Source organism: Fonsecaea monophora, assembly GCF_001642475.1.
Source record: "Fonsecaea monophora strain CBS 269.37 chromosome Unknown Scaff74, whole genome shotgun sequence".
NCBI lineage: Eukaryota > Fungi > Ascomycota > Eurotiomycetes > Chaetothyriales > Herpotrichiellaceae > Fonsecaea > Fonsecaea monophora.
Genome location: NW_019174005.1, coordinates 95,458 through 122,435, shown reverse-complemented (window position 1 = coordinate 122,435; position 26,978 = coordinate 95,458). Strand labels below are relative to the sequence as shown.

Sequence of the window (26,978 nt, the reverse complement as noted above, 5' to 3'; positions counted from 1 at the left end):
CCCACCCCCATACTATACTCTGTCCTACCAGCAAATCAATCCATTTTATACGGCCAGAGTGAAATACCCAGGCAGAAGAGAAAAGCAAATATTCCACCATGGGTAACCCTGACATCAAGGTCGACCCGATGGACGCAATGGACTCTTTGTCGGACCCGGCAGATCTTGACCTCGACGTCTCGGTCGAATCCACTCCCTCCCCCAATGCCAGTCAACACACGCAGACCACGCCTGCGAACTCGAATAGTTCAAACACTCAAGGATCCTCGTCGGCTGCTCGCCGTCCGCCTCGCAAGAGCACTCTGACGCAGCAACAAAAGAACCAAAAGAGACAAAGGGCCACACAAGATCAACTGGTGACGTTGGAGATGGAATTCAACAAGAATCCCACTCCCACAGCTGCCACGCGTGAACGTATCGCCCAGGAGATTAACATGACTGAACGCTCCGTCCAGATTTGGTTCCAGAACAGGTAGGGCAATGATTCATGGCGATCGAGACGCGTTTGATGCTGATTGTTCGATTTAGTCGTCGCCGCGCCAAGATAAAGATGCTTGCGAAGAAAAGCTTGGAGAATGGCGAGGATTTGGACAATATCCCCGAATCCCTGAGACAGCTGCTGGCCATGCAGGCCATGGAATCCGGAAGACCATTTCCTCGACAGCTACTGCGACCAGGCGGGCCAATGGCACAGTACGGTGGCGGAGCTATGCTGATGAATGGCGATCCCAGTGCTCAAGGCAAAGTTGGTATGTTGAGACCTGAACGAAGCAAAAAGGCTTGTCAATGTGCTAACGGATAGATAGTTATCCAACATTTCACCTGTCGATCGTTGAGCATCGGGACTTGGCGACGAGTCGGCCAGAACGCCATGGATCTGGTCATTTTCTACTCGCCCGACAAGGCTTGCATCACATACTACATCAACAACGACTCTGCTGGTTACAAGATCGAATTCCCCTTTGCCTTCATCAAGAGCATTCAGTTGGAACCCGGTGACACGGCGCCCACTGCCAATGGAGCTCCACCGAGGCCAGGGGGCCTTGTCATTGAGTTGAACAGGCCACCCAATTTCTTCATGGACTCCTCCAACTCGGGAGGCTTCTACCAGTGTGGTGACTTTACCGAGGACCAGCAAGCTTCTCAGATTTTGGTTCACCACCTCGGCGGGCATCCCAAGGTGCTGAGTGGCCAACTCGCCAAACTAGTCTCGCTCGAGTCTTTCCAGAATCGACTGAACCCATTCGACATCAATGCCATGCCTGCGTCTGCGCCAGTGTCGCCCAACATGGGGATCGTGCGGCCCGCGTCTCAACCCAACGTCCAATTCGCGCGGCCTCAGCCTCCCCATGTCGGAATGTTCCAGGAACAATTCGGCGTGCAGCATCACCTTCATCCCGGACGGATGCATGCGGGCCACAAGCGACAGAGAAGTCGATCTGTGCCCATTGCCATTGACTTTTCCATGCTCCACGGGCCCATGCCAACTTTCCATATTCAACAGCCCTCGCCTCAAATGGCGCCCGATCAGCACAACCTGTTCCAGCCCATGCCACAACACCCTGTCCAGGCTCCTCTTGGACCTACGCTGCAGATTGATACTTCGGCCGGGTATGGCATGGACTTCCGTCAGATGCCCATGTCTGCCACAGCTACCTCCCCGTCGGAATTTGCCAGCCCTGGCTTCTTCCCGTCCAACCCAGCTCAACCGCCCATGTCCACATCTGAGTTTGGGACGCCACAGCAATTCAGCGCGCCATTCTTGTCGCCTTCTCCCATGGTTGACCATACGATGATGCCTAGTTCAGTGTCACCTATGCCACACATGGGCCATCCGGATCCTGTAATTGCCGACCATTCGCCACCGTTGTCAGCTTTGCACCGAAGCGCGTCGGCAGACATGTTCAACTCGCACGGCATGATGGACGAGACGTTGATGCTGGGGGAGATGTATTCGAAGCAGAATCTCAACATGCCCATGCCTAGTCCAGGGCTGGATGGGAATGGCATGCTGTTGATGAACGACATGTCAGATTTCCACACGCCTCGCGAACACATGGACATGCCGATGACGCCGTTTGGCACCGTGGACCCTCACGCCCTACAAGCTGGTCTCCATCACTGAAAAAAAACTACCCACCGAACGACCTTCCCTGTATCAGTTTGACATGACCTTGATGCCTCCCCTAGAATCTTAACACTTGGAAACACGCTTTTTCGCACAAATTGAATCTCAATACTTCTCAGCACTGTCGGGACGGCGCTCATCATTATTTTGATCCTTTTTTTATCACCTGTTACATATGGATATCTCTTGTTAGTGTGTGCGCAGCCCCGGGCTGCTGCCAGCTGTCTGATAGCGTGGATTGCTGTCTATTCAGTTCTTGATTTCCGTGCAACTTTTGCCTGGTCATTTATTTTCCAGATTGTCTAGTCATGTGGTTATGTGTCAGCAACGACTTTTTGCTTCTTCACCAATTGGGGGTTTTGGACAGGGGATATTTTGTTGGGTTGTGCGTTCGGTCGATTTTTTTGCGGGTTTCGTGGAAGTTACAAAAGCATGATCTGGGGACATTTCAGCCTGGATGAGAAATATTCCAAGCTGTTGATCCTGGACACTGTCTCTGTCCTTCGAGTGATGGGCGAACAGTTGTCTCGTGCTTGGACCGAAAAAGGAAATCCAAGTCCACTGAGTCTGAACAGACACATGGGGCGAATTAATTTTTTGTGTTGTCTCGCATATATCCAGCATGATTCCCAAGGAATATTTTGGGGGACATGGCGGACAAATTTGGTCTTTCTGGCAACGGCGGGGAAGATCGAAAGCAGTTGATGGATATCAACACTGGGAGGAAGGGGATTGAGCGGATTTGGGTGGACGGCGTTGACACACAAGATGTCGAGGGTGCGTGAGATCGAGAAGGCAGTGGCGAGACCTTGCGAGCACAAGGGATGTTTTGCTTGGGGAGGTGACAACAGGAGAGGGGGGAGGAGAGAGAGGAGATGGTTATGTAGCGGCTGTGGTTGATCTACTTATATATTCCTAGCATTGCAGAACAGAGCATCCCATTAATCTATGGTGGGAAATTTACTCGGTACACCACATACATCCACATGGGTTTTTGTGTTTGACAAACGGGCAGATTTGGTAGATTCCGCAGATTTGTTTCAACTATTGATTGCTGAGGCTGGTAGAAATTCGATGTTTTGGGAGGGGCCGCGGACCAGACTATTTCCTTGGGAGATGGCCCGTGACGAGCAGAGTTTCCGGACAGATTAAAAAACGTGGCACGCACGCCATCAAGAGGGCAACGGAAGCAATCTGAGGCCATCTGAAAGCCATCTCCACGGGTGGATCGCGTGCATTGCGCATTGCCTATGTGTTGTGTGGGATTTGAGATTTGAGATTTGAGATTGAGATTTGCCGTGGTAGATTGGGTAGGCACGTAGGGTAGATTGGAGTCTGGTGGAACTGGAGATTGACCAGAGGGACAGATTTTGGAGATTTGTCAGGTAAACCTGGGAGAGGGGGCCGGAGATGAATGAGGACGGTGAGGACGATGATGGTTGAGTGAGTGAGTGAGTGTGGGAAGAGCGTGTGAAGGGAAGAGAGACGGGCGATAGGAGTACTCGGTGTAGGACAGCGGTAGAGCAGAGAGCATCAGAGCAGTAGAGCAGTAGAGCAGCACTGCACTGCTATTTGGTAGTAGTATAGTATAGAATAGTATAGTGACCTGTCTGTCAGTACAGCACGAGTCCTCCTCCCTACTACCGGTGTCTACTGGAAGAGACGACGGGTGTTAATTTGGCGGTTGTTGTTAATTAACAATCCACCCCGAAAGTCCACATGCGGAAATTATTGGCACAAACGGCGGAAATTGAAAAGGGGGGAAAGGGAGGGGGGGGAATCACGAGTAGAGTGGCAAGTGGATATGCAGGCAAGGCAAGGCTGACCTGAGCTGAGGGAGGGAGGTGACCTTGTGCTGGCTGAGTTGAGCGAGGCTGAGTTTACATATGTAATTACTTGTGCCGGGTACCAAGTATCTCCTTTAGTGAGGGGGAATCCATACACAAAGTACAAGTAATTGGTTTCTCGAAACACATTCCACATACTCGGTTCAGAGTAAAAACACCTGTACACTAGGAAATTCGTATCTAGCTGCTAGGTATGTATATGCACATGTATACACACATACTAACAACCTCCCTCCCCTCCGCACGACTTATGTCAACCGTGTCCCGACACTCGCTTACTCGCCCACTCACGCAGTCACTCACTCAACGATACATCAATCCTTGAATCAACCCCTCGCCCAACCGCTCCATCACTCCATTGCTCAAAAACAAATCCTCTTGAACGCTGTCGCTTCCCCTGCCTCGACGACGCGCCCTCCTGAACTCTGTCCCTGCCCCTCGCCCTGCCCCCGAGACTGTCCCTGAGACCACACCCGTCCATGTCCCCTGCTCACATCCTGAACCGGTGCAAGCCTTTTCCGACGTGAGACTCCATCTTCGCTGGGCGCAGTTTGGCTTTGATCTTGGTACTCCTGCTGGTATTGCTGTTGACATTGCAAGGACATTGGCATTTGCCACTCCATTTGCAGGTGATTCCGCTCTGGGGTTCGGACAGAAGACAAAGGCCCAGCCACCGTGCCAACATCACCATTCGGGCTTTCGTTCTGCTGGGCGTAGTAATAAAGACTCTGCTGCTGGTGCCCTTCCGCTACTCGTTCTCCCCCCCAACCTTCGTCCATGACTGTGGCACCCACCCAGTCATAGTGAGGGATCGGCGGCGCTTGGTCGTGCCCATAGTCCATCGTACTCGTTGTGCTGAGAAGTGGCGCAGGTGCTGGTGTATCGGTCCACATGACCAGTGACGATGGCTCAACATTTGCTTCACTTGTGCAAGGAAATGGTGTCACCACTGGGCAATAGTCACAGTCCATGATTGTCGCGAAGGCAGGTTCTCTTGCCTGGACGCCCTCCGTGACCACCGTTGGCTCTAGGATTGTCGTTAACTCTCCCATGGTGTAGCGTGCTGTCGGCGCTCGGTCACACTGATATTCGAGGCCCGAGTTCCTCCTGAGAGCTCTTGCTCCGATATTGTTTGGGAGGTCCATGGGAGGAGGCGGCGGCGACGACGACGATGTCACGTTCACAGGCCAGATCTGACACAGCTCTTGAACCTGAGTCGCGCTGAAGTCGATTTTGTCCCGTCTAGTTGCGGGTGACTGAACAATGACTGCGCAGGGCTCCATGATCTCGGATGCTGGCTGAGACCGCGGTACCATTTGATCGCCGCCGGGACTCACATTATGGTTTGGCAGGCCCATAGTCTGCATATTCTGATCGAGTCTGGGTGCAACAGGGGCAAAGCTGGCGTCTCGCGACCCCGCGACTCCGTCCTGCTGCTTCGCATTCGCCAGCCCAGAGCGACGGGACCGCCCTTGACGTAGAGGCCAAGGACTCTGAGAATGGGCGGGTCGCTGTTCAACCCTGTGTTCTTGCGACCTTTCGTGCTCGGCCACCGCCGCGTGATACGCAGGAATGTCTCGTAAATCAACAAGTCCCTGGGAACGATCGGGCAGGAGGTCGACCAGCACTCTGTTGCCGCATCCTGAAAACTGCACTCGGGCTATTGGGCCGCAGTCAACAAGCACTTCGCATGTAGTCATCCTATTGCCATCCTGGAAATCAACCGGCGTGACAATGTTGACGCCATGTCGCCGGACTACGCTCGGGGATGCAAAACTCCACAGCGCAGCACTGCGCACCAAGGTCCTCGTGTGCCAGATGAGAGTCACCAACGGCAGAGTCGGGTGGAAGCTGCAGCTGTTGAACACGTTGGCAAAATCAAGGCCGTCCAGGATGGCGATCGTTTTGATGCTGGTTTCAACAGCGTTGGCCCGGGCCTGGAAGATTGCCATGAAGCAGCTTCCATTCACAACCCGACTGCCGTAGTGGCCCAGTCCTTGATCATAGTTGCTGTTGGATACGCCTTGATAGATGACCAGGTCATTATGTGTGAACATGTGCGACGAGGCCGGCCGGGTGGTCGTGAAGACTTTGCGACGGTCTTCAACGCCCCTGCCCACCGGTTGATAGACCGAAAGTGACCTCGCGTCACAGCCAATAGGGAGGGAACTGCGCAGCCAGCCACGGATATTTGGCTCCCCGGTATTTGGTAGGCGTGCTTGTTGTCGGTCGAGCACGTATACCGTATAAAGCACTGTAATCAAGTCGAACTGTTCACCGATGCTCATGGGAAACGCTGTGATGGCACCGGCTTCGTTGGATGGTGCATTGACAGATCCGCCGCACGGAATGGTCGCGCCCAGAATAGGTGCCATATGACATGAAACCTCCTGTTCGTCCAGAGGGAAATCCCACCGCTGTATGAGGACAGGCTCGGTGGCTGCTGTGGCCCAAATCTCAAATTGAGCAATCCATCCACGATATATTGCATTGGTCACTCCGTCAGTGGGCGAGGAGCTCTGTGCCTTGGTACTGCTGGAGACCGCCGGACACCAAATCTTCAGAGCGGCAGTGGACCCCCCGCCGGGTTTCTCGCGGGATATTTGGCACAGAGGAGCCGAGCTCAGGCTTGATATCCTCTCCTGATCCGTCGTAGGCGCCACTTGCACGACGGTCGCGGGCGCCACAGGCCGAAGCGGTGCGAAAAATGCACTCTTGCTAAAGGCGGAGATGTTACTCCGAAAGAGAGCAGGATTTCTTGATAGCTTCGCCCTCCACACCTTGTCCAGGTGACCAAGATCCTTGACTAGAGCAAGCACCTGTTGCGCAGTCTGCTTGACGGTCTCGGAATATGGGCCAGAGTACGATGTAGACGCTTTGGACGCCCATCTACCTAGTCCATCGTTGATTTTCCTGATATCTGCCCGGTACGTGTAAAGGGCTTCGACCCAGGACACCATTCTGGAGCTGTCCGCGAGAAATCCCCCCAACCCTTGCAAAAGGGCGGCAAGTGTCGTTCCGGCAGCATCTGGTGGTTGAACCAGGTGTGCTCGCCAGTCCAGTGTGGCGTACCTCAGAAATGGTCGCGTATCGTCCAAATATGTGCTCGACGCTGCCGCCACAGCGTATGCGGAAAGCGACTCTTGGTGTTGCCAGGCCTGGTGATAACGAAAGCATTCAATCAACAGCTCTGATTCTGCCTCGAAGGTGGAAGGATGGAGGTACCCAGTGACTCCCATTCCATCAGCATCAGCGCTCGTCTGAGAACACTTCCGTTGAAAGAATTCATAGACGGAGGAATGCGCGAACCGACAAATCTTGCTGTGAAGTGCATGCGACCATCGCACCTCGACCAAGCCCGAACATACCCTCACTATGCAGGGCTCGAAATTGTCGAGCATGGACGCAGAGACTCTTTGCTCCTCTACAGAGAGGCTTGAGGCCGTCTGCTCCCTCAGCGTTTGAAGCAGGTCCTCAAGTTGATCGAGACGGCCGACACCTTTGCCGAAGAGAATCCACATGAACATGCGCCTCGCGAAGAACTGCTCGACTCGTGGCCTCGACGCAATCGCAGTAAGTATACGCATATACATATCTTCGAGCCTTTCAGGCCTTCTCAGTCTCCTGATCAGACTCGGTCGAGTTTGTCTTGGTAGAGCCTCTGACTTCAAGTAAGCAACCATCAGCTGCGCCCATTGGAAGGTCCCATCAGCGCCTGTGAGAAGGTGACCCACGAGGTCCTCCAAGTTCGTGTCGTGGTCCAAGAGGTTAGTCCGAACCATCTCGGTAATATGCTCCGAGAAGAAGCGACGTAGATCTGGGTTGACAAGCTTACTGGTGACGGTGATCCGGTCGCTCTCAGGTACATTCCGGCCCAGGAAGCTAACGTTCGGTCTGCCGAACAGCAGAACCCGGGCCCCATGTCTCGAATCTAGGTCAAAAATATATTTCAGGAAGGCTTCAGGGGATTCGCACTCATCCACAGCGTCTATGATCATATACCACTTGGTGAAGAGTGGTCTCAAGAGCTTGATGATGTCAGCCATGTCTCCAACTGTTGCGTGATCTTGTCCTTGAGTCCGTCGAGTCATGGCAAAGCTGAACAAATCAAGGATGCTGGGAAACTGTGTCCACTTTGTAAGCGCTTGGGACAGCGTTGACGCGTACGCGGAACGAATGGTGTTATGCGACGGATATCCTTGATCAAAGAAGTAGTAGGAGACAAGGTTCGAGTGATGATTCGTTGACACTGACGTTTTGAAGTTGACGATTGTGGCAGCGGCAAGGACGGTCTTGCCAGTTCCTGGATCCCCTTTGTTCGAGCACGATATCAGTGGTGAGTTCTGGCAATGGACATAGGCACTGCTGACCTCTGATCCAGAGCACCGGGCCAGTCAACTCGTACAGTCCATCTTCCTCGCGGGAGGACTCCGACCAAGACTTGTATGCCTGGTGTTCAAACAGCCAGTCCGCCGTGCCGCTTTGTCGAAGAGAGCTGGCTCTGTTAAGAGCATCGACATAGGACGGAGCACTCAGCCATCTTTCGATGCGACGGATCAGTTCATCTAAAGGGACCGAGTCAGCGTCAGCATGCCTCTTAGAATGAAGCAAACTTGCCTGTCCCTGTTGGTCCCAAGCCATGGTTCACTTGGTCCGGGTTATCGTGATGCCCAGGCACGCTTTCAAGAGATGGCTTTGTTCGGGTTGGGGCTCCTTCGTGAATGGCACGCAAAGCTTCCACATCCTCCTGTGGCAGGCACAGCATTTCTGAGTCAAGAACTTCAGCGTGGCAGGCCAAATTCTCCAGAAAAGATCGAAATCGAGATTCGAAAGAGTGACAAAACATGATCGGGTGCCCTATATCGGGTTATTGATCACTTGCCGAGTTCGCTGGGAGAGGCACAACATACGTTGGTCGTTTGGGGCAAACACTCTGGCTATATCGCCAAAGAGCCCGAAGATATGGCGATATAGGGCGCGCAGCGACCAATTCAGCTTATCATTGGGGAAAAAAAGCCCGCGCAAAGACATGTCGGAACCGATGAGTTCTAGAAGCTTTCGATATTGAGGAATGCATGCCGACACGTCGGCCAACAGCACCGCCAGTCGGTCGAACAGAGCGGGGAATGGGCTTGCCACCTTTCAAGGTTCAATGCTTTGGCCACACACGTTGGGGATAGACAGATCTAACCTTGAGTATCAGGAAAATGGATCCCCAGACCGTGGCAGCATATGTTGTGACATCCTGTGTGATGATGAGGTTGAGCACCTCGAAATAGGATACAAGAGCCTCGATCAGATCCGCAACTATATGCTGTGTCTTTGTTGCCAGTTTTTTCTTGACCTGAAAGGTCGTCATGAGTTCCGCCGTGCTCTTGCGCAGGTCTTCGGGAGTGTCAATGCCCTGAAAGGCGTCGCTGTGGCCCTGGGAGAGGGAGGCGAGGAACTCATTTCCGGCATTGTCAAAGTCTTGCGCCAAGGTGTCGGGCGCAGTAACGAGGTAGGCCATGAGCTCAACAGTGACTGGCTCGTCCTTGGGTCGCTGGGTCCCATCTATTGACGCTGCATCATAGAGGGAAGGTACTCTTCGAAGTCCACCAGCAGATGGGTTCTAGTTTCTAGGAGGAGGGGTAGAAGGAGAGAAGGAAGGGGGTGAACGAGAAATATAGATCTCTTGTCAAATATCAAGCTGATGGACAACGAGGCAAAGGCGGGGGAAGAGACCCCCCCGTAACTGCGCTTGTGGCTAGGGTACACCTTCGATCAACCCCGTATTGTGCCCACAGATGCTTTCCCAGGGGTTGATATTCTCCATTCTGAGCGTGCGGAAGAGGGTAGGCATTGTGCATTTGCCCAGGGTAAGGGCATGAGAACCCAATCACTGGAAATCCGAGAACTGAGAAAGCATCGCAGGCCTAGTCGATCGTCGTGAATGATGGCGGAGGGGAGATTTCTAGAGGCAACCCTGGGTCCGCGGGCGGCTCACCGCTCCCACAAGAGCTGGACCAGCACAAGTGGCTTGACAAGCGCATGAAGAAGACAAAGGAATCCAATCAAGGTGAGTTGGTGGCAGCCGTCAACAGGGTTGTCACTTCAGTGCCGCTATCAGGCTGCATTCCGGACAGCAAACAGCGACGGGTTGTGACGTAGAAGACTAGGGCAGACATTGCTTCTCCTGCGAGGTGATGGGTGTGCGACCGATCAACTTCGTATTTTCCTGCATCTCGGCTGAGCCTTTGCACTTGATCTGGAAAACCACCCCTGCGCTCCCCTGCGCCGCCGGGTTGTTGCATGAGATTGGAAGGTTGAGCTGTCAATTTGAGGTGGATTTCCGACTTCTGTCAGGTTCGGTTGGATCGACAGGAACATGGATCAAGCCTTGTCCGTTGATGGGAGTGCAGCCGTGGACCTCGTACTCTTACTCCATACATTTTGGGCGTTGAGAAAAGAAAGAGGATGGGGAAAAGGACAAAGAAGGCCAAGGGAAGCTAAAGTCTTTGAGAAAGTCTTAGCGAGCCCCACGTGCCCCATCAACACCATCCTTGCCTTGAGACATCAGCTTCTCACCACCCAACCAGCGACCGATCCGAACACCACCGAGTGTATGCTCCTCCCTCCGAAGTCCTTGCGCCCTCGCGCTTCGAACATGTCCTGACAAAACGCCCTCGTTTTCCACATCCTCAGCTTGTGATTGTTGTGTTATGCATCCGAAGTGAAACAATACGAGGAGATGCATCGTCTAGTGCGGATATCAGGCTCACAAGGCAAACAAGAAGCGAATCGGTGTAGATTATGTCGCACTCGGTACCCCACGGTGCCCAAGAGTCAGAAACACACGCCTTCCCGGCTTCCCCGTCGACTCGTGCATGGTGTCGGAGGGGCATGGAGGATTGGAGCCATGATCTATTTGTCCAACATCTCCTAGAATACTCGGTACGAGATGTGATCAATCGTGAGAGTCCTTGTCACTCCCGCTTCTGTGCTGGAAAGCACTGTGATAGCGCTAACTCGATCTCGACCCCAAAACGCAGGTCATGACATTGATTGACAATCTCTGTTGCCTGCAATCGACCACGGTTTTCGTCTTGTGACCACCACCAACCCCTTGGTTTCCAACCCGAACGCCACCTCTAGACGGGATACCGAAGGAGGCGGGGGGAATTTTCTGTGACCTTGATCACCATGGCCCACGATATGTTCCTAGATTGGTGACCTGAGACATGGCAGACATGCCAACCCTCCACTAGATTGTCCACATTTTCTGCCCTAGTGTCCGACTAGGTAAAAGGGTGTACTGACGTCCTTGGTCTACAAGGCCAATACCACAAGTACGAGGAGAAGCATGTGAGAATGTGATGACGGAACTCCCGGTCTACGGCTTCGTCCCGAGTGGCGGATGAGATGCTGCTGGTCTCCTGCAGGAGATGCTCCTTGGTTTTCAAGGCTGGGATCAGACCGATAGCCGAGTTCAGCAGTGCCACCTCAAGCACGGGGCTTGGGAGGTTTTCATCAGGCACAGGCTGTTGGCTGGCAGCTGGCCGTGCTGGCTCCTCTCGGGTGGTAGGAACTTGAGATGGACATGGGATACTTTGGATGGGAGCCCATCATGTTCCCACTAACATACCTACCCACCCAAATAGTAAGAGAACGTACAAACGAATACCTCGTACCTTTCCCATAGTCCTCGATCAGCAACCTGCGAGGCATGTATGTATGTATGCGCAGTTCTTGTAGTGTAATCTATCCATCCATCCATCCAATATGAGACCTTCTCCCATGTGACCTCCATCCCCACGCCACCATGGTCCCTGCGTGATGTGACTATGAGGTATAGAGGAGGGAACCAAACTAATGCACAATCCCGATCGGAATCACACAGTCTCCCGGCCCCTAGCTCCTAGCCTCCCTTTCCCCCCTCCCTCCTTCCTCCGTCATCATTCATTTCTTTGACTCTCTGACTCATTCATCCATTCACTCACTATCACTTCGGGCTGCCTGACATAGGTTTCCCATTTACATTCGCCCAGTTTTATCAGTCCACTCACCCACCCGTTCATCTACCAACTGGTTGACCAGCCACAGACCACAGACGACGCACCACATACCAAATACCGCAAATGAAATACCCACATGCTAGATACCAACCACTCAGAGTGCAGAGCAGCCACACAACAGCTCTGGGGAGGGTTCGTTGTTTTCTTATTCTATGTCCTTGATACATGTATATCTACCACGTTAGGTAGAAAGCGAGAGAACGAGAGAAGGAGAAACAAGTAACGAGAACGACAGAAACAAGAGTGTGTGGGTGTGCCTACCTTGTCCAGAGGGGGACTGGACGTCATGTCGACCAACGTCGTAGGTACTTGAAGTACTCTCGGAGAGATAGATAAGGTGTGTATCTCGCGTCTCAGTTACCTGGTATATATGTATGTACCTGTTTAGGTACTGTAGGTTGACATAATGTACCTGGATGATGTACGTGACAGACTTCCCTCATGAGCCAAAACCCCAGATCCCCAGTTCAAGGCTAGCGTGAATGGGACCATACTCTCTACCAAAATCCACCAGGGTCCAAGACAATAATAAATGGCACTGTAGGAAGTAGGGAAAAGAACCCTCTCCTCCCAGAAAGAACGGCACGGTGAAACAACGAAATGATTAGTGTTGATAACTGATTCAAGAGGTTGAGAGGTTGATTGTGCATGCGCTCTGCACTGCACTATACTCCTCTCTCACACATTACTCGGTACCTATGTAGGTACTCAATACATAACCCTGACCTCGTCGCGATGCTGTAGCCTCCGCGAGCCGTTTGCATGCAAAGTGAGATGTTGTTTGGTTGTTTGTTGTACACCACTACCTGGTGTGCTACGTATGTAAAAAGTTGATCGTCTAGGCTCCCGACTCCCAAAAATCGTGGAAAACCCGTGAACCGCCGCCCGACTCCAAATTACCAGTCAAAAAAGAGAGGGTTGTAACCATAACTGTGGAGGACATGAGCATTCTTTTTCTTCTTCTCTTTTTTTTGGCGTGAGAACAAGTCAACTATACAGGTCAAAGCCACTGGAACATTGCCACTCATCCAAAAAAAAGAAAGCCACCTTTTTCTAATATCAATCTCAAGCGCTCTTGCGGACATATTCCACAGGTCCGACATAGTGGTGTCGGGCCCAGAAGATGTAGTAGATACCTCCGATGATCAGCACAGCTCCGTACGCCAGCGAAGACCAATTCATTGTTTGTGGCGTCGGGTTGGCTCCTCCCGGGAAGAAACTCATGACCAAAGTCAGAATGAGGAAGGCAAGAGCGGCAAAGTTGACGGGAATTCCGAATCGGCCGAGGTCGAAAACTCGGTCGAGCAGCGGTTGATTGGCGACTCGGCGCCAGGCAACACAGGCAATGGAGATGAAGTAGGATGACAACAAGGATGCGACACCCAGAGACAGAATCTGGTTGAAGGCGACGGTTGAGCCGATGTTGATGAGAGAGAAGAGGACGGAGAAGGTGACAGTGAAAAGGACAGCTGCAATGGTCTTAGCTATTGAAATATTCAATAAACAACATTTGGCAATCATCCACTCACAGTTGATTGGCACTTCGAACCGGCTATCGACCCTGGCAAACCAGGTGTGGAAGGGAAGACCCTTGTCACGAGCAAATGCGAACAGTTGACGAGACGCCGTGGCCATGTTGGTCATGCCGTTGGCCACTGCCGAGAGAACGAGGATGCATGACATGGCCGTGGCACCACCCTTGGAGCCAGTCGCATTGTAAAAGACTTGAATAAAAGGGAAGCCGGTTGGAGTCGAGAGGACACTCTCCAGATCGCCTAGGGTGTCTGAATAAATGTTAGCCACAAAACTCTCCTGGAGTGCCAGACCATAAGTTTGGCCCAGGTGATTGGAATAATCTTACAGCAAAAAGTACTATGACATCTATCAGCACAAGCCATTCCAGTTTAGAGGGCAGAAAGACACTTACATGAGCATAATGAAACCCAGGCTGCCGTTGACGATCGAAGTCCAGAGCATGACCCTCGGCAGGGTCTTGGAAGCGTTCCTCAGCTCCTCGGCCATGTGCACGGCAGCGTCGGCACCAAGGAAAGCGGTGGCAGGCGTGATGATGCCGACCAGGGTTGCGAGACCGGCTAAAAGACAATCAGTTACGGCCAATGGCGCACATCAGGAGACTGAATCATACTTGAACCCCAATTGCCACCGTCTTCAAAGACTGTCCAGATCTCATGCGAGTTTCCACGAGGGCCCAAAACCCACAGGGGAACAAGGATACAGATGAAACCGCCAATATGCAAACAGAGAACCATACCCTCGACCAGAGGCAGATGCTTGGCGAGGAAGGTGTTGAAAAAGGCGACAAAGAGCACAATGGCAATGGTGAGGAGAGTGCCGTGCCATCGCTCATAGACATACGAGTCGTTGTTGAGGACAATCAGGCCTTGGATCTCGGTGGCTGCCAAAAAGCAACCAATCGACACACCACTCTGCCAGCCGAGAGTACAGAGCCAGCCAACGATAAACGAGAGGAGCTTTTGTTGACTCCGGGGCGCAAATTCAGAGATCCAATGGTATTGGCCACCTATTTTCGCCAAGTCAGCAAAGGCAGAGGGGACGCTCCCAGTGGTTTCAATATACCTGCTGTCGGAGCCATGGAAGCCATCTCAGCCATTGAGATGTTGACCAGGGTAAAGAAAACCACGACGACGATGTACAAATATATCAGACCCGCTGTTCCACCATTACCAAGACCAAAGGCAATAGTTCTGTACGAGTCGCAGTCAGCTTGACATTCGACCAAGGGGGAATATATGCGACATGGTTGTAGACTGACCCGAGCAGCGCTTGCCAGGTTTGCATCAGAATCATGGCGAAGCCGAAGATGGACAAAAAACCAAAGTTGCGCTGTAAGAGATATTATGGTCAACACATGTTTCTATTGCCCACGGAACACTCAACGAGGTGGCTAATTACCTTGAACAATTGTTCTTTGCCCATACGCTTCATATCCTCCACATCCCTCGATGTTCCCGCCTTCTCACCCAGAACAACATCATCACTGGCGGTCTCGGCGACCACCTCGCCCATGGTGCCAATCTCAGCCTGTTTGCTCATGTCGGGTAGTCTGAGCAAGTAACACAAAGGTCAAGGCAGAGAAAATTCAAGCGTCAAGGAACAAAAACCCCCCACCAAAAAAGAAGTGATTGAGACGATGGAAGGGGGAAGGAAGAAGAGGGGGAAATGTTTGAAAATATGAGTTGGAAAATAAAACAAAAAGGGAGTCTGGAAGGTTTTTTGGATTCGGTTCGAGGCACCAAGGTTAAAACTCCGGAAACGATGAGTGGTTGGTAGTAAGAGGCAAGGAAGAAATGCACCACGCAGACTAACAGTTTAAACAGGCCATGTGGCAAGCCGATGGTCTTGCCTCGGACTGGCGTTAGTGTTGACAAAGTGCGTGGGTAGCTTGAAGTAGCTTGGGTCCATTTTATTCCCTCTATGCCTCTCTGCACATGGAAAGATATTGCGGAGACTATTGTCACTCTTGGAGTTGGCATTTTCAGGGTCTTCACATGGTGTGAAGCGAGCCCCTGGGCCACGAACAAAGTGGAAACCGGGTAAAGGATAGGGGAGTGGATAGTGGATAGACCGGCAGCGGCAGCGTGGTCGGAGGAGAGCGTGTGTGGGAAGCGTGGAAGTAGCTAGCAAGCTAAGTATTGCGGGACAAAAGAGTACGAGGCAGAGATGCTTATCTGCAGTAGCAAGTGGAAGGCGAAAGAAACTAGGTTAGATCGATACAGTAACTTCTATGGATAGTGTGAACATGAAGCAGTTTTACCCGTTCAGCCAGATAGAGAAGTGGGGGAAGAGGAGGAGGTGGTGGTATGAGATGAATTTTCGTTAGTGGTTTGCAGTACTCGGTAGTATTATTACAAAGTAGTTTTGGTAGACGAGGGAGAGATGAGGCACTCGGAAGGAGAGGGAGGCCTTGAAGCACTCAAAATCTGCAAGGGTTGAAGCGAGGGAGAGTCCCCCAAAGTCTCTTCCAAGTAACAGGTACGACCTACAAAGCTGATCCCAAGTACACAGTAAGCAAAGCAAGGGGCTGCCGAGGGGCTGCTTTACTCATACGGCGCCCATCTTTTGCTGTTTCCGACAACCCCGGCGTGTCTTTAGTGTCGGCCCGCTGCGATGATCACTACGGCAAGGGGTTTAATGGGGATGGGGCTTCCTGGGAGCCAGCTCCTCCGTAAGGCCATCTAAAGCCACCTAGAGCCACCTAGAGCTACCCAGAGCCACCTAGAGTCACCTACTTAACTTGTACAAGTCCGCCTTCTTCCCCCCACCTAATGTGCAATTGATACCCGGGTTCCAGGCGGCCATTCAGCGTCCACCCTGGCTCATACCGCGCCCATCGTCTCCTCTAGTTCATCGGAGGCGCATTCCTACCACCCAATGGTGTGGTAGGCGCCATCGCCCCGGACCATCGCCTCGACTCCTCAGTTTTCTCTGCCACCCTTAGCGATCCAAGCGATCCCTCCCAGGGTTTGTTCGCTGCTCGCTTCTCAATGACCGCTAGACCTGTTGATCCTCATCGTCCAGTGGTGCCACTGCCCTACGCCCAACCCTGGCCAAAAAACCAACCCACCCCAAATGAACCTCCCGTATCTGAGTTTTTCAGTAGTTTCAAACCCACGCAAGACGCAACTTCGTCTGGCCTGGATTTGCCTGTTATCTGACGCACCTCTTGTCCACGCCCAGCCAGCACCACCGTTTTCTCCAAAGGGGGTACTCGGAGCGTGATTTAAAGTCTTGAGCTAAACCTTGATATCAAAAGGGGATCCTCTTCCTGTGGCCGTTCTTGATTAATGTCGTTGATGCCGCATCTCCAGAACTTCTCTTGCCAGCCCTACGGCAACAATGACAGATTCAACAACCACCGACCCGACGGTAGCGGGCAATCGATATTTTCGCGTGACTGACGATGATCATCGCGGCGTCATTCTGGTCGTCTCCGTCATAAGCGCCGCCTATGTCCCCATGATCCTTGCCCTCCGGGGCACGTTCACCAACAAAAGCATCGGTCTTGATGATGGATTGGCCATTGCCGTGGCTGTATGTATAAGGCTGGCACATTGCTCCTGGAATTCGGAGAAAGAGAAGGTAGATTGGCTGACCACTGCAAACAGGTAGTAGGACTGTTACATAGTGTTCTGGTCTGGATAGCCGTGTCCCATGGGTTTGGGAAATCATATGAGGACATTACTTCCTCGGATGCGAGTTCTATCAGCAGGGTATATACACAACCTTCCAAACCTGATCTTGACTACAAGGCAGTTTCGCTGACCGAAATTAACAGCTGCTGCTCGGCTCGATCGTGTTATTCTTGGTCGATCTGTTCCTCACCAAAAGCTGCGTGATTCTTCTGTGTCGAAAATTGTTCAGTATCAACATGAAACGGCACCGGACGTTGTGCGACACCATGACCGTCGTCTGTGGTCTCTGGTGCATAGGAGCCATTCTGGCGCTCACCATTGATTGCGACTCGCTCCAACAGCTTGGATACAATACCTCATTCTGTCCAACTCTGGTACGTTTCCGATGTATCCGTTCTCTGTTGACTTCAGGCCGCTGATCCACTTAGACCAAACGATGGACCGCAGTCGCCGTTGTGGACGGAATCACTGAGGTCCTGATCTTCGTCCTGTCAATGGTCGTAGTCTTGCCGCTTCACATGAGTACGGACCGTAAAATCTCGGTTCTCCTCACCTTTGCCCCAAGATTAGCGTAAGTCAAAACACCTCAAGCCCGCATCAATCACTCACCTGCTCACACGCGACAGCGTCATTGCATTGATCGGTCTCCATGCCCACTACATATACGTGACCGTCCACTCGTCGAACCCTGGTATCGAGATCGTGACCCCTACTGTTTACCGACAGGTCCTGGTCCTCTTTGCAATGGCCTCGGCGGCCCTGCCTGCCCTCAATCGTGGTCTTCGAAAGTTCAACACACACATGGGTGGCGCGTGGATGGACACCACCCTCTCACAGGCGAGCAGAGACAGAGATGCCCAAGCGCAAGCCTCGATCCCTCTCAAATCATTCACCAAGACGAACAGAACCAACAAGAGCAGTATGAACCGAAGCAAGAGAAGGTCAATGGACGAAGATGAAATTGATAGCGCTGAGAAAAATCCCAACTTCCGGCCTGACAGGGTCCAGCACAACACCACGGCATACTGGGGCAAGGCGGTCGACCCGGACGCGCGATCAGGACAGTCTCAAGAAAGCCAGAACAGTGAAGCAAAGATCATTCGCAAGGACATGCAGTGGCGGGTCCATTACGAGAACTCAGGCCCTTCATAAGCAATCCGTCCTGCTTCCACTCGTGTAACTACTCTTGCTCGTATCGGGGGGAGTTCATCGAATTGTGATATGTCAACACGCGGTCAGTGGCGCAACACAAGGTGTTACAAGAAAAAGAAAATTGGACCCATTGGCAATGTTTTATATCATCTTTGGCTACCGGCTATCATGGAGGAAAACGTTTGGCTACAGAGAGGGACTGTACTGGATGAATCTGATGGATCCGGATACCCTTTGGGGGGTTTTTAGGTGTGTCAATCTTGGAAGTCTTTGTGGTGACCTTTGAATCGGGTTTGAAATGGGATGTTCCAACGAGTTACGTGAAGCAAGTAAAAGTATGTGCTGAATTTCCTGAAATAGCGTGACGTGTTTGAGTAGCTTGTAGACAAATAGATAGGTGTGTAGAGTATTGGTTGTACATAGGAGACTGTCGCACAGACACTGCACACCACGGACTACACACACTCGACACTTGAAGGATTTGACGCAGCTGCATGCACTCTTAGCCGCAGCCATCCTCCATCCCTCCACACCCCCCGACCACAGCTCAGACAAGTCACACAACCAGACAGACACCCTGACAAAGACGCAACCCGGTCTCTCGATCGTAGGACGACGTGTCCATGATTCATTCACGTACTTCTTTCACGAACCCCCCACTCCTTCAGCTAAATTGTCACGACCCGACGATGATCCTTACCAGGTGTGTACATGGGCTCGCATTCGGTACAAACTGCTGCTAACAAAGGGACTTTGCAGGGGGGTCTTCGCAACCAGTTCACGGGCCACTCACTCTCATTCCTCCCCTCCCCGCTTCATCCTATCGCCTCCCATCGCCCTGCACCTAGAGCTGCATCTAATCATGCAAGCTGCAGAACGTTTCCAAAGAAATCCTGGCAGATATGCGGGTCAGCGAAAAAGGCATTGTGCAGGTTTAAAAGCAAAAAACCTTGAGAGATGCTAGTGTCAAGCCACCTTTTTGTCGCGTCGTCCTCTTTCAGGCCAGGTTGCTCGGGCACAGTGACAAGTCGGGATGCAGAAGCACGCTACCGGCGACAAATCAGGACAGTTTCTGTTCCCCGATGGCCGCCACCATCTGAGCAAACAAGTGCCCGAGAATACGAAAAAGACTTGTGGGAAAAAAGTGTCTGGCCGCCACCAGACTTGGTACACCGCTTCTTTGGCCAGACCCAGCGCATTCTTGGACAGGCTCGATCCTCGGTCCGGAAAACCGTGAATGGTCGGCCATCTTTGTTGGTGGACACTGCGACAGAAGTTCGGGAGGGCAGAATCACCATGGACTGCTGATGCCTCCACCCCTTGCCACCCCAGCCTTCAATCATGACCGACGGTTGGCCAATTGCTAATATTGATTCCGATTCATGCAATTTCGGGAGAAAGCCGTCAGGGGATCGCGCCCTACCGCGTCTCTGTTGGAGAGGCTCCATACGATGCATGGGTCTCTGGGTCTCTGGTTCTCTAGCCAACTCCATTGGCGACGCCTCCTTCCCCCCCACGATGGTTCGTGTTGCGAGGACCTTTGCTATCCTTGTCCCTCGAGTACCCGTAGCTGAATCTCTTGGTCACCCAACTAAATCCAATCCACTTCTCTTGCTGATCATTTCTTATCGAGGTGCGAAAGGCTCGATGCCGAACGATGTTTCTCTTACGAACACCAGTTGGGCCTATGCTGGGCTCTGGCATCCTTCCCGCACGTTTTTTCCCCCTGCCCATGCTCTCTCTCTCTCTCTCTCTCTCTCTCTCTTCTCTTGCGCAAACATGCACGGTCGTTCTTTGTCAACGATGATGACCACCAACCTCGTAGGTACTAGCTCGCTTAGACGAGTTTGGAATGGTCCTGCAGTCTGTCCTTTGGCACGAGAGAATGTGTTTCTCGGCTCTCGACGTTGCCGTCCTGTGCCTGACGCTTGTCCCGATCAATGCTGATGCAGAATCTTCCAAGGCTCCCCGACTGTGGTCGCTACGAGTACCTACAGTACTTGCACCTGTACCCGAAGTACCTATGTCTCCCCTTGGGACGGGATACTCGGTGGCGAAGTCTCATAGCTCGCTGTCTAATGTCAATAACTTGATTTTTAGACTCGACTGTTTTCGTGCAAGCGAAGCTACATAAGCGTTTTTGGATTTGGTACGATTCGTTCGTATCTTTTGTAAAGCCGTCTGGTGAGATTGTTTTCACCGTCACACAATCCACAGTCATGTATCCAAGGGGGACCTTTGCGAGGACCCTCAAGTAGTGGAGTTACCTGGCGGTTTTGTCTGGGTCTGCTCCCCTTTTTTTTTTCTCTATCTCACACTATCTATGTACCTAGGGAGTGCGACTACGACTAGGTTTTAAGATGCCATGCTAAAGTTTCTTGTACCTGAATTATTATTGACTCCCCTGCTCCCGTACCTGACCTGTGTGGTGCCTGACTCCATCACTTAGTTACTTTGGATTCCCACGTTGTCGGCAGGATCTCTTCCCTCGTTTCCCCCTTGTCCACAATTTTTTTTTTCTTTTTGCGATCCTGTGCAGATTCCACATCGTTTTCCCACGTGCAGCTCAGGTGGTCAGTCGGTCGGTCGGTCGGGCCTTGCGTGAGCGGAGAATTCACCCCAGTACCCAGTACCCTAGTGAAACCACACTGCGTGACAGGGGGCCGGCCGAGGGCGAGGGTGAAGGCGAGGGCCGGGATTTTTGAGTGCTTACTACATGCTTGTACCTTGTCCACCTTGTCCTCGAGAACGAGTGCTCGGTACTGTGCCGAGTTGATCGACGGGAAGCGACCAGACAAACAGTACCCTGCTTCGCCTGGCCTTGCCCGGCCTGCCTGGCTGCTTACCTGAGGGGACCGGTTCGCGTTTGAAGGATATCTTGGTTTCAATCATCAGAAGGATTGTTGACGAAGAATCCTGGTCACCCAGGGGGAAGCAAGGGTTTCTTTTTCTTGCAGTGTCAACTTGTGCCAGGACTGTGGGGGCCATCGTCTGAGATACTGGAACCCAGGCCAACGTCCGAACCAACCAGCCGACCAACCATTCGACTCTACCAGTATCCTTGTATTTGCACGCCTCCTTCGTTACATTCGTCCCCTCTTCGAGACAGTGAACAAATCAAAACATGCCTATCCGCCTGGCAAAGCACTCGGATCTCGGGGCAATCTCCAAGATCCTCTCCCTGAGTTTCTACGACGAGGAACTCAACGACCACATATTCCCCTACCGGAAACAATTTCCGGACGACTACCTCTCCGTCTGGCACCAGAAGGTCGTCAAGAGTTTCTGGGACTACAACAAGATCTGGATCGTCAGCTACGAGCAAGACCCGTCACAGAGGTCGGGAGAGCTGATTACCGGTGCGGCGGAATGGGGGCGCGAGGGTAAAGGATCAGATCGCCTCTGGGGGGTGGTGAGATGGTGGGATCCGAGTAAGTATTCATCATTCATCATTCATCATTCATGCTTCTGAAAAATATCTGGCGTTTTCTTTTCCCTCTTTCCAACTGCGAGTACGAGGCCGGGCATGCATATGCATGGCTTGTGGATCCAGAGCTGATGACCCTCTCCCTTCCATCAGTGGGAGTCTGTGAGGTCAAGCCACCATGCAAGATGCGGTTGCAGTGAAAGGCTGGCCCGATCCGGTCCAACGTGATATCGATACCATATCCCGGGGACAGGCTCGTGCGACCTATAAAATACACACGTACACATCTATCTGATAAACAAGTCCCACTGACCAAATGTGTGATTTTTGATCCAAATTATAGGAAGACTGATCTCCCCCGTCATTGGATTCTTCTACACCCTCCATCGCTTCCTGTTCCGCAACCGGTCCATCGCCGCGGCCTCGCTCGCGGACCCCAACCCGCTGAACAAATGGAACTTTGCGTCGCGCCTGGAGCCCTTCTCCGCCCGCTTCTTCACCCGCCCCAACCACTGGGAACTCTCGACGTTGGCCGTCCACCCGGCCTACCAGGGTCGGGGCCTCGGCCAGAAAATGGTCGCCTGGGGTCTGGACCGGGCCAGGCAGGACGGGCTGCCCGCCGTGGTCATCGGCGCCAAGAACACCGAGCCGTTCTATCAGCGCTGCGGCTTCAAGTACTTGGTCGGGAGTGTGTCGACGGCTGAGATCGAGGACGATGACCAAGGTAATGGCAAGAAAGTCGTGCGGGTGGATAAGTCGAATCCGCTCAAGCTGCGCGGCATCACGGGTGGGTCGGTCATGTGGACAGACTTGGGGGATGGGGAAGGGGTGAGTCAATCATGACGGACAGGGTCGTGTCGAGATGATCAGTGAGAGAAGTCCGAGACCTTTTTCATTGGGCGATATTATCCCGACCAGAGTGAGTGAGTAAGCGAGTGAGTGAGTGGCAGATGGGTGGCAGAGAAAGGGAGGGCACACTGGACGAGTCCCGAGTCTTCTGCCCTGTATATACTACTCAAAAGCAACCCAGGGGCCGTTGCGGAGCAGGCACACGGCAAGCAGCTCCACCGCCGATGCTGACGGACGAGCGAGTGCGACTTTTGTATAACCATGATATGACATTCCAAGGCTAGGCGCATCGCCTGGTATTTGTCTTTTTATACCATGTTATCTTTGTTACCTTGTTACTCGTTATCTTGTTACGTTTCACCTACCTGACTGCCTGCAGCTTTTCTGTCTGCCTGCTATTCGCGCATAGCGCACCTGTACATACCGCGCATGTACGTTCCCTTGATACTCATACTTCATTTCCTGTATCTTTGTGTGTTAGGGGTATCGAGTATCGAGTACGAAACAAGTTCGCTTTTTTTTCCCCCTTTCTGGTTTCGGTTGCCTACATTGGTAAGTACCTAAGGAAATAAGTGACTGGGTTTCTCCATCAGAGGTCCACGCGGTAGCGACTCACGAGGGTATATAGTCCTGGGTATCTCATACCTTGTATAACCCTATTTAAAACACACGCGCACACATAGTCTACTACGTACGCCCACATACACATAGATTGTCACCATTTTTTATGCTCGAGAGGAGAGGAATATAGGCTATGCTCGGGTATACCCGATTATATTCGGTATGTTCGGGTCTCCATCTATGTGCATTTTCTCATTTCTCTCCCTCTTCCACTCTTCTATATACACTGACTGCCTCGCTCCCATTCTCGCCTCTCCTGCTCCCATGGCACTTCCCTCTCTCTCCCTTACTCCAAAAAGTGAAAAGTCTATACAAGATGGATTTTGATGGATTTTTTGCTCGCCGCCGCCCTCCTTAGTTCTTTTGCGGGACAAAAAAAGGCTCAACGGGAAATGGATCTTAGCTCCCGAACCCAAAATTCACCACCCCGTCAAAATCCACCCACGCACGTACATTGTCGGGAAATCTCCCCAGTAATATCCAGAAATTCGAAAGAATGGCGATATTGTATGTCATGGTATTTTCCAAATAAACGCACGTTCACACACACGCACGCACGCACGCACAAATATAGACACACAAAAAAACATAAACACAGGTTGCTCTGCTTTTTCGCGCTTCATCACATGTCGCGCTTGACGTGGACAACGGGTGGCACATACGAGGTCTTGCCCCGCACCAGGTAATATGCCGTGGCGATGGTCAGGGAGCCTCCAAGCATGGTGCTCGACCAGTTCATGGTCTCGGCCGTGACGGGCGTTGTCAGGGGCCAACTCAGGAAGAAGATCAGCGGGGTTAGGAAGAGCAGGGCCGCAGCGTTGATGGGCAGACCCCAGCGGCCCAGTGACCAGCGGCGAGGGGGTAGCTCGGGCCCCGTGAGGCGTCGGTACAGCACGCAGCCGATGGTGAGGAAGTAGGAGATGAGCGTGGCAATGGCACCCAACGAGGTGATGGCGTTGAGCGCGACGGTTGAACCGATGTTGATGAGCGAGATCAGCGCCGACACCAGCAGCGTTACCGTCACCGCTGGCAATGGGATGTTCCACCCAGGCGAAATGCGCGCGAGCCACGGCGAACCCGGCAGCCCACCATCACGCGCAAACGCCCAGATCTGCCGCGACGCCGCCGCCACCTCAGACACGGCGCACGCGGCCATCATGACGATGATGATGGCCGTCAGGACGTTGGTGCCGGCGAACGAGTTGGTCGCGTTATAAAAGACCTGGATGAATGGGTAGCCCGTGGCTGACGTGGCCGCCGAGGTCTGATCACCTGTCGTGAAGCACAGGGTCGTGATAAGGACGAAGACCAGGGTAATGTTGACAGTGACAGAGCCCATGATGGCGCGAGGCAGCGTGACTGAGGCGTCTTTGATTTCTTCAGCTGAAAGGTGTAAGAGAGTCAACGAGATTAGCTTTGCTTTGACCCATTTCTTGGGAAGAGGATCGACAGATGATTGGCCGCGAGAAAGACTTACACATGTGAACGGAACAGTCATATCCAACCAGCACAGCCATGGGGGCCAGCAGCCCGATCATCGCCGATAGACCGTCGCTCGCCCAGCCGCCGTTGTTGGTGAAGTCGAGCAACGCCGTATGTGCGTCGGCACGCGGTGCCATGACCCAGAGGGTTATGACGATGGCGAAGAAGCCCACAATGTGGAGGATCAGAACCATTCCCTCTGTACCCCAGAACAGTCAGCCTCGAAACAATACTGGATCTTGCCCGGCCACTCCGGGACTGTACATACCGATGATTGGTAACCGAGACGCCAACACGGTGTTGAAAGAGATGCAAAAGACGGTGGTGGACATGGACAAGAGTGTCCCGTGCCATCTCTTGTAGATGTATGTCGGGTCATTCAGGACGATCAATCCCTGGATCATGGTGCCGACCAAGAAACACACACTGGCATTATACACCTGCCAGCCGATAGCAGTGAGCCAGCCTGAGAGGCGGTTGTCAGTTGCCAAGGACAAACAAGACAACACAAGCAATATAACACAAATCCACTTACCAGAGTAGTAGCTCAAGACTTTTCGCAACCGTTGCGGAGCAAACTCTGACACCCAGTGGTATTGACCTCCAGCTGTGGGTGACCTGTCGAAAGCAGATGATGATCAGCGACGGTGCTACCACATTATAAGGCTCTATTACTGTTCGCACTTACATGGATGCCATTTCCGCAACGCTGGCATAGACAAGAGTCTGGCCGATGCCACATGCAATAAAGCCCCAGAACAGGAGGGGAAGGCCGCCATCGGTCAAGACGAATCCGAGGTATCTGTGAATTGTTGAGCATCAGATTCAGCTCAACCACATCGCGAAGAAGGGAGAAGCTGGATTTTTTTTTACATACGTTAGAATACCCTCCCAACTGGCAATGCAAGTCGAGGCGAATCCCAGCATTGTGATGAAGCTGAAGTTTCGCTATAAGGAACCGGTCAGCCCGCGCACCGCTTTGTCTCTCTACCTCACACTTACACGCAGCACTTGCTTCTTGCCCATGATCATCATGTCTCGCTTGTCGGCCGAGGTGCCTCTAAACTTCTCGGCCACATGGCTGAGTCCATCGTCAAAGACCTCGTCCGAAGCACCGTCTGGAGGCGAGCCTGGCGCATCCGTGACATTCACATTTTTCATCTGCTTGCCATCGAGGTGGAACGACGCCGCCATGTTTGTCTTGTCCGAGGGGAAACTTTTGAGAAGACGCAAAGCAGAAAGAGAAAAGGAAAAAAAGGGAAAGATGGTTGCCGGTGGGGGAAAAGGGAAAAAAGGGACGAGGAAGAGTTGTTGAAAGGAGGATGGTGGTGGTGGAAAGGGGAGGTCAGTCAAGTCAGGTCGGTTGCCATGTGGCAGATCAATTCGTACTCGGTACAAGGGCACGACGGGGTAAGCGTTTCTCGCGCTATGCGTGGCCACTAACTACGACTGTGACTACGACTCCTACGGTTATGAAGCGAACTGCTCGCGCTGCTCGCGAGATCCTTCGTCGTCTCCCTAGTTTAAACATGGGTTGCTCTGCTCCATGCCACGGGGAGGTGGGAAGAAACCACCCCAGCACCTACTCCATTCAGTACCTAATCATACAGTTTCACGGCCGTGCCCTGTATCGAATGGTTCAGCCACGCTGCCAGTGTCCACACACCGTGCCAACCCCCTTGTCTTCTTGACTTGCATTGTTTCGGGCAAGATTCCCGCTGATCTATTTGCCTCCCAACCCTTGAACGACGAGTTATGCACAGTACAGTGCATGAGAGGCTTGAAACCAATGCCACCGTAGTGGGATAGGAGAGAGGTGGGACGTGCATGATAAGTCGTAACCTACATGCATTAGCGGCAGCAGCGGCAATTTTCGGTCTCGAACACAGAGAAGAGGACGAACACTGAGTCAAACAACTTGCGACTTTCTTCGACACCCATTGCGTTCGAAGGAGGCCCTTGTCGACAGACTAGTGGCCATGCATTCTTGTGGACGTAAGGACCACATAGCTAGGTAGCTATCACATCCACGAGAAATTAAGAGGGGCTTGACCAAGGTAAGGTGAGAGTTTGGGGCAGAACATTTCCGTCGGTTAAGTGAGCCAGGTGGCCAGGCCTCCGATTAAGTTCTCACAGCCGGGGAGGGGGGAAACTGCGGGCACTTATGTACGAGGGATATATGGATATGCAGGAGGACGGAAGTGGAGGGTGCAGGAGCAAGAAGGAGACAAGTACACGATAATT

At 52.5% G+C, this 26,978-nt stretch overlaps 6 protein-coding genes across 6 annotated transcripts; 3 read left to right on the top strand and 3 right to left on the bottom strand.

The window, feature by feature from the left end:
* Nucleotides 1-98: 98 nt before the first annotated feature.
* On the top strand, nucleotides 99-2,125 carry AYO21_08500 (hypothetical protein; the record flags this gene model as incomplete). Its single annotated transcript, XM_022658443.1, has 3 exons — nucleotides 99-472; nucleotides 529-749; nucleotides 807-2,125. The coding sequence occupies 3 exons, from the start codon at nucleotides 99-101 to the stop codon at nucleotides 2,123-2,125; spliced, it is 1,914 nt and encodes a 637-aa protein (XP_022509267.1).
* A 2,212-nt stretch (nucleotides 2,126-4,337) lies between these two features.
* On the bottom strand, nucleotides 4,338-9,484 carry AYO21_08499 (hypothetical protein; the record flags this gene model as incomplete). Its single annotated transcript, XM_022658442.1, has 4 exons — nucleotides 4,338-8,287; nucleotides 8,346-8,540; nucleotides 8,886-9,114; nucleotides 9,167-9,484. 4 exons carry the CDS (start codon nucleotides 9,482-9,484, stop codon nucleotides 4,338-4,340), a joined length of 4,692 nt encoding a protein of 1,563 aa, XP_022509266.1.
* Nucleotides 9,485-13,094: 3,610 nt separating this feature from the next.
* Nucleotides 13,095-15,104, bottom strand: AYO21_08498 (hypothetical protein; the record flags this gene model as incomplete). Its single annotated transcript, XM_022658441.1, has 8 exons — nucleotides 13,095-13,498; nucleotides 13,559-13,813; nucleotides 13,891-13,901; nucleotides 13,957-14,122; nucleotides 14,176-14,571; nucleotides 14,628-14,755; nucleotides 14,824-14,894; nucleotides 14,964-15,104. 8 exons carry the CDS (start codon nucleotides 15,102-15,104, stop codon nucleotides 13,095-13,097), a joined length of 1,572 nt encoding a protein of 523 aa, XP_022509265.1.
* A 1,803-nt stretch (nucleotides 15,105-16,907) lies between these two features.
* AYO21_08497 (hypothetical protein) lies at nucleotides 16,908-18,355 on the top strand (the record flags this gene model as incomplete). The annotated part of the gene is made up of 5 exons (XM_022658440.1): nucleotides 16,908-17,102; nucleotides 17,177-17,281; nucleotides 17,347-17,577; nucleotides 17,632-17,774; nucleotides 17,830-18,355. 5 exons carry the CDS (start codon nucleotides 16,908-16,910, stop codon nucleotides 18,353-18,355), a joined length of 1,200 nt encoding a protein of 399 aa, XP_022509264.1.
* Nucleotides 18,356-21,479: 3,124 nt separating this feature from the next.
* Nucleotides 21,480-22,625, top strand: AYO21_08496 (hypothetical protein; the record flags this gene model as incomplete). The annotated part of the gene is made up of 2 exons (XM_022658439.1): nucleotides 21,480-21,786; nucleotides 22,126-22,625. The coding sequence occupies 2 exons, from the start codon at nucleotides 21,480-21,482 to the stop codon at nucleotides 22,623-22,625; spliced, it is 807 nt and encodes a 268-aa protein (XP_022509263.1).
* Nucleotides 22,626-23,874: 1,249 nt separating this feature from the next.
* On the bottom strand, nucleotides 23,875-25,928 carry AYO21_08495 (hypothetical protein; the record flags this gene model as incomplete). The annotated part of the gene is made up of 7 exons (XM_022658438.1): nucleotides 23,875-24,635; nucleotides 24,730-24,933; nucleotides 25,003-25,200; nucleotides 25,270-25,352; nucleotides 25,423-25,536; nucleotides 25,612-25,682; nucleotides 25,737-25,928. 7 exons carry the CDS (start codon nucleotides 25,926-25,928, stop codon nucleotides 23,875-23,877), a joined length of 1,623 nt encoding a protein of 540 aa, XP_022509262.1.
* Between the last annotated feature and the right edge of the window lie 1,050 nt (nucleotides 25,929-26,978).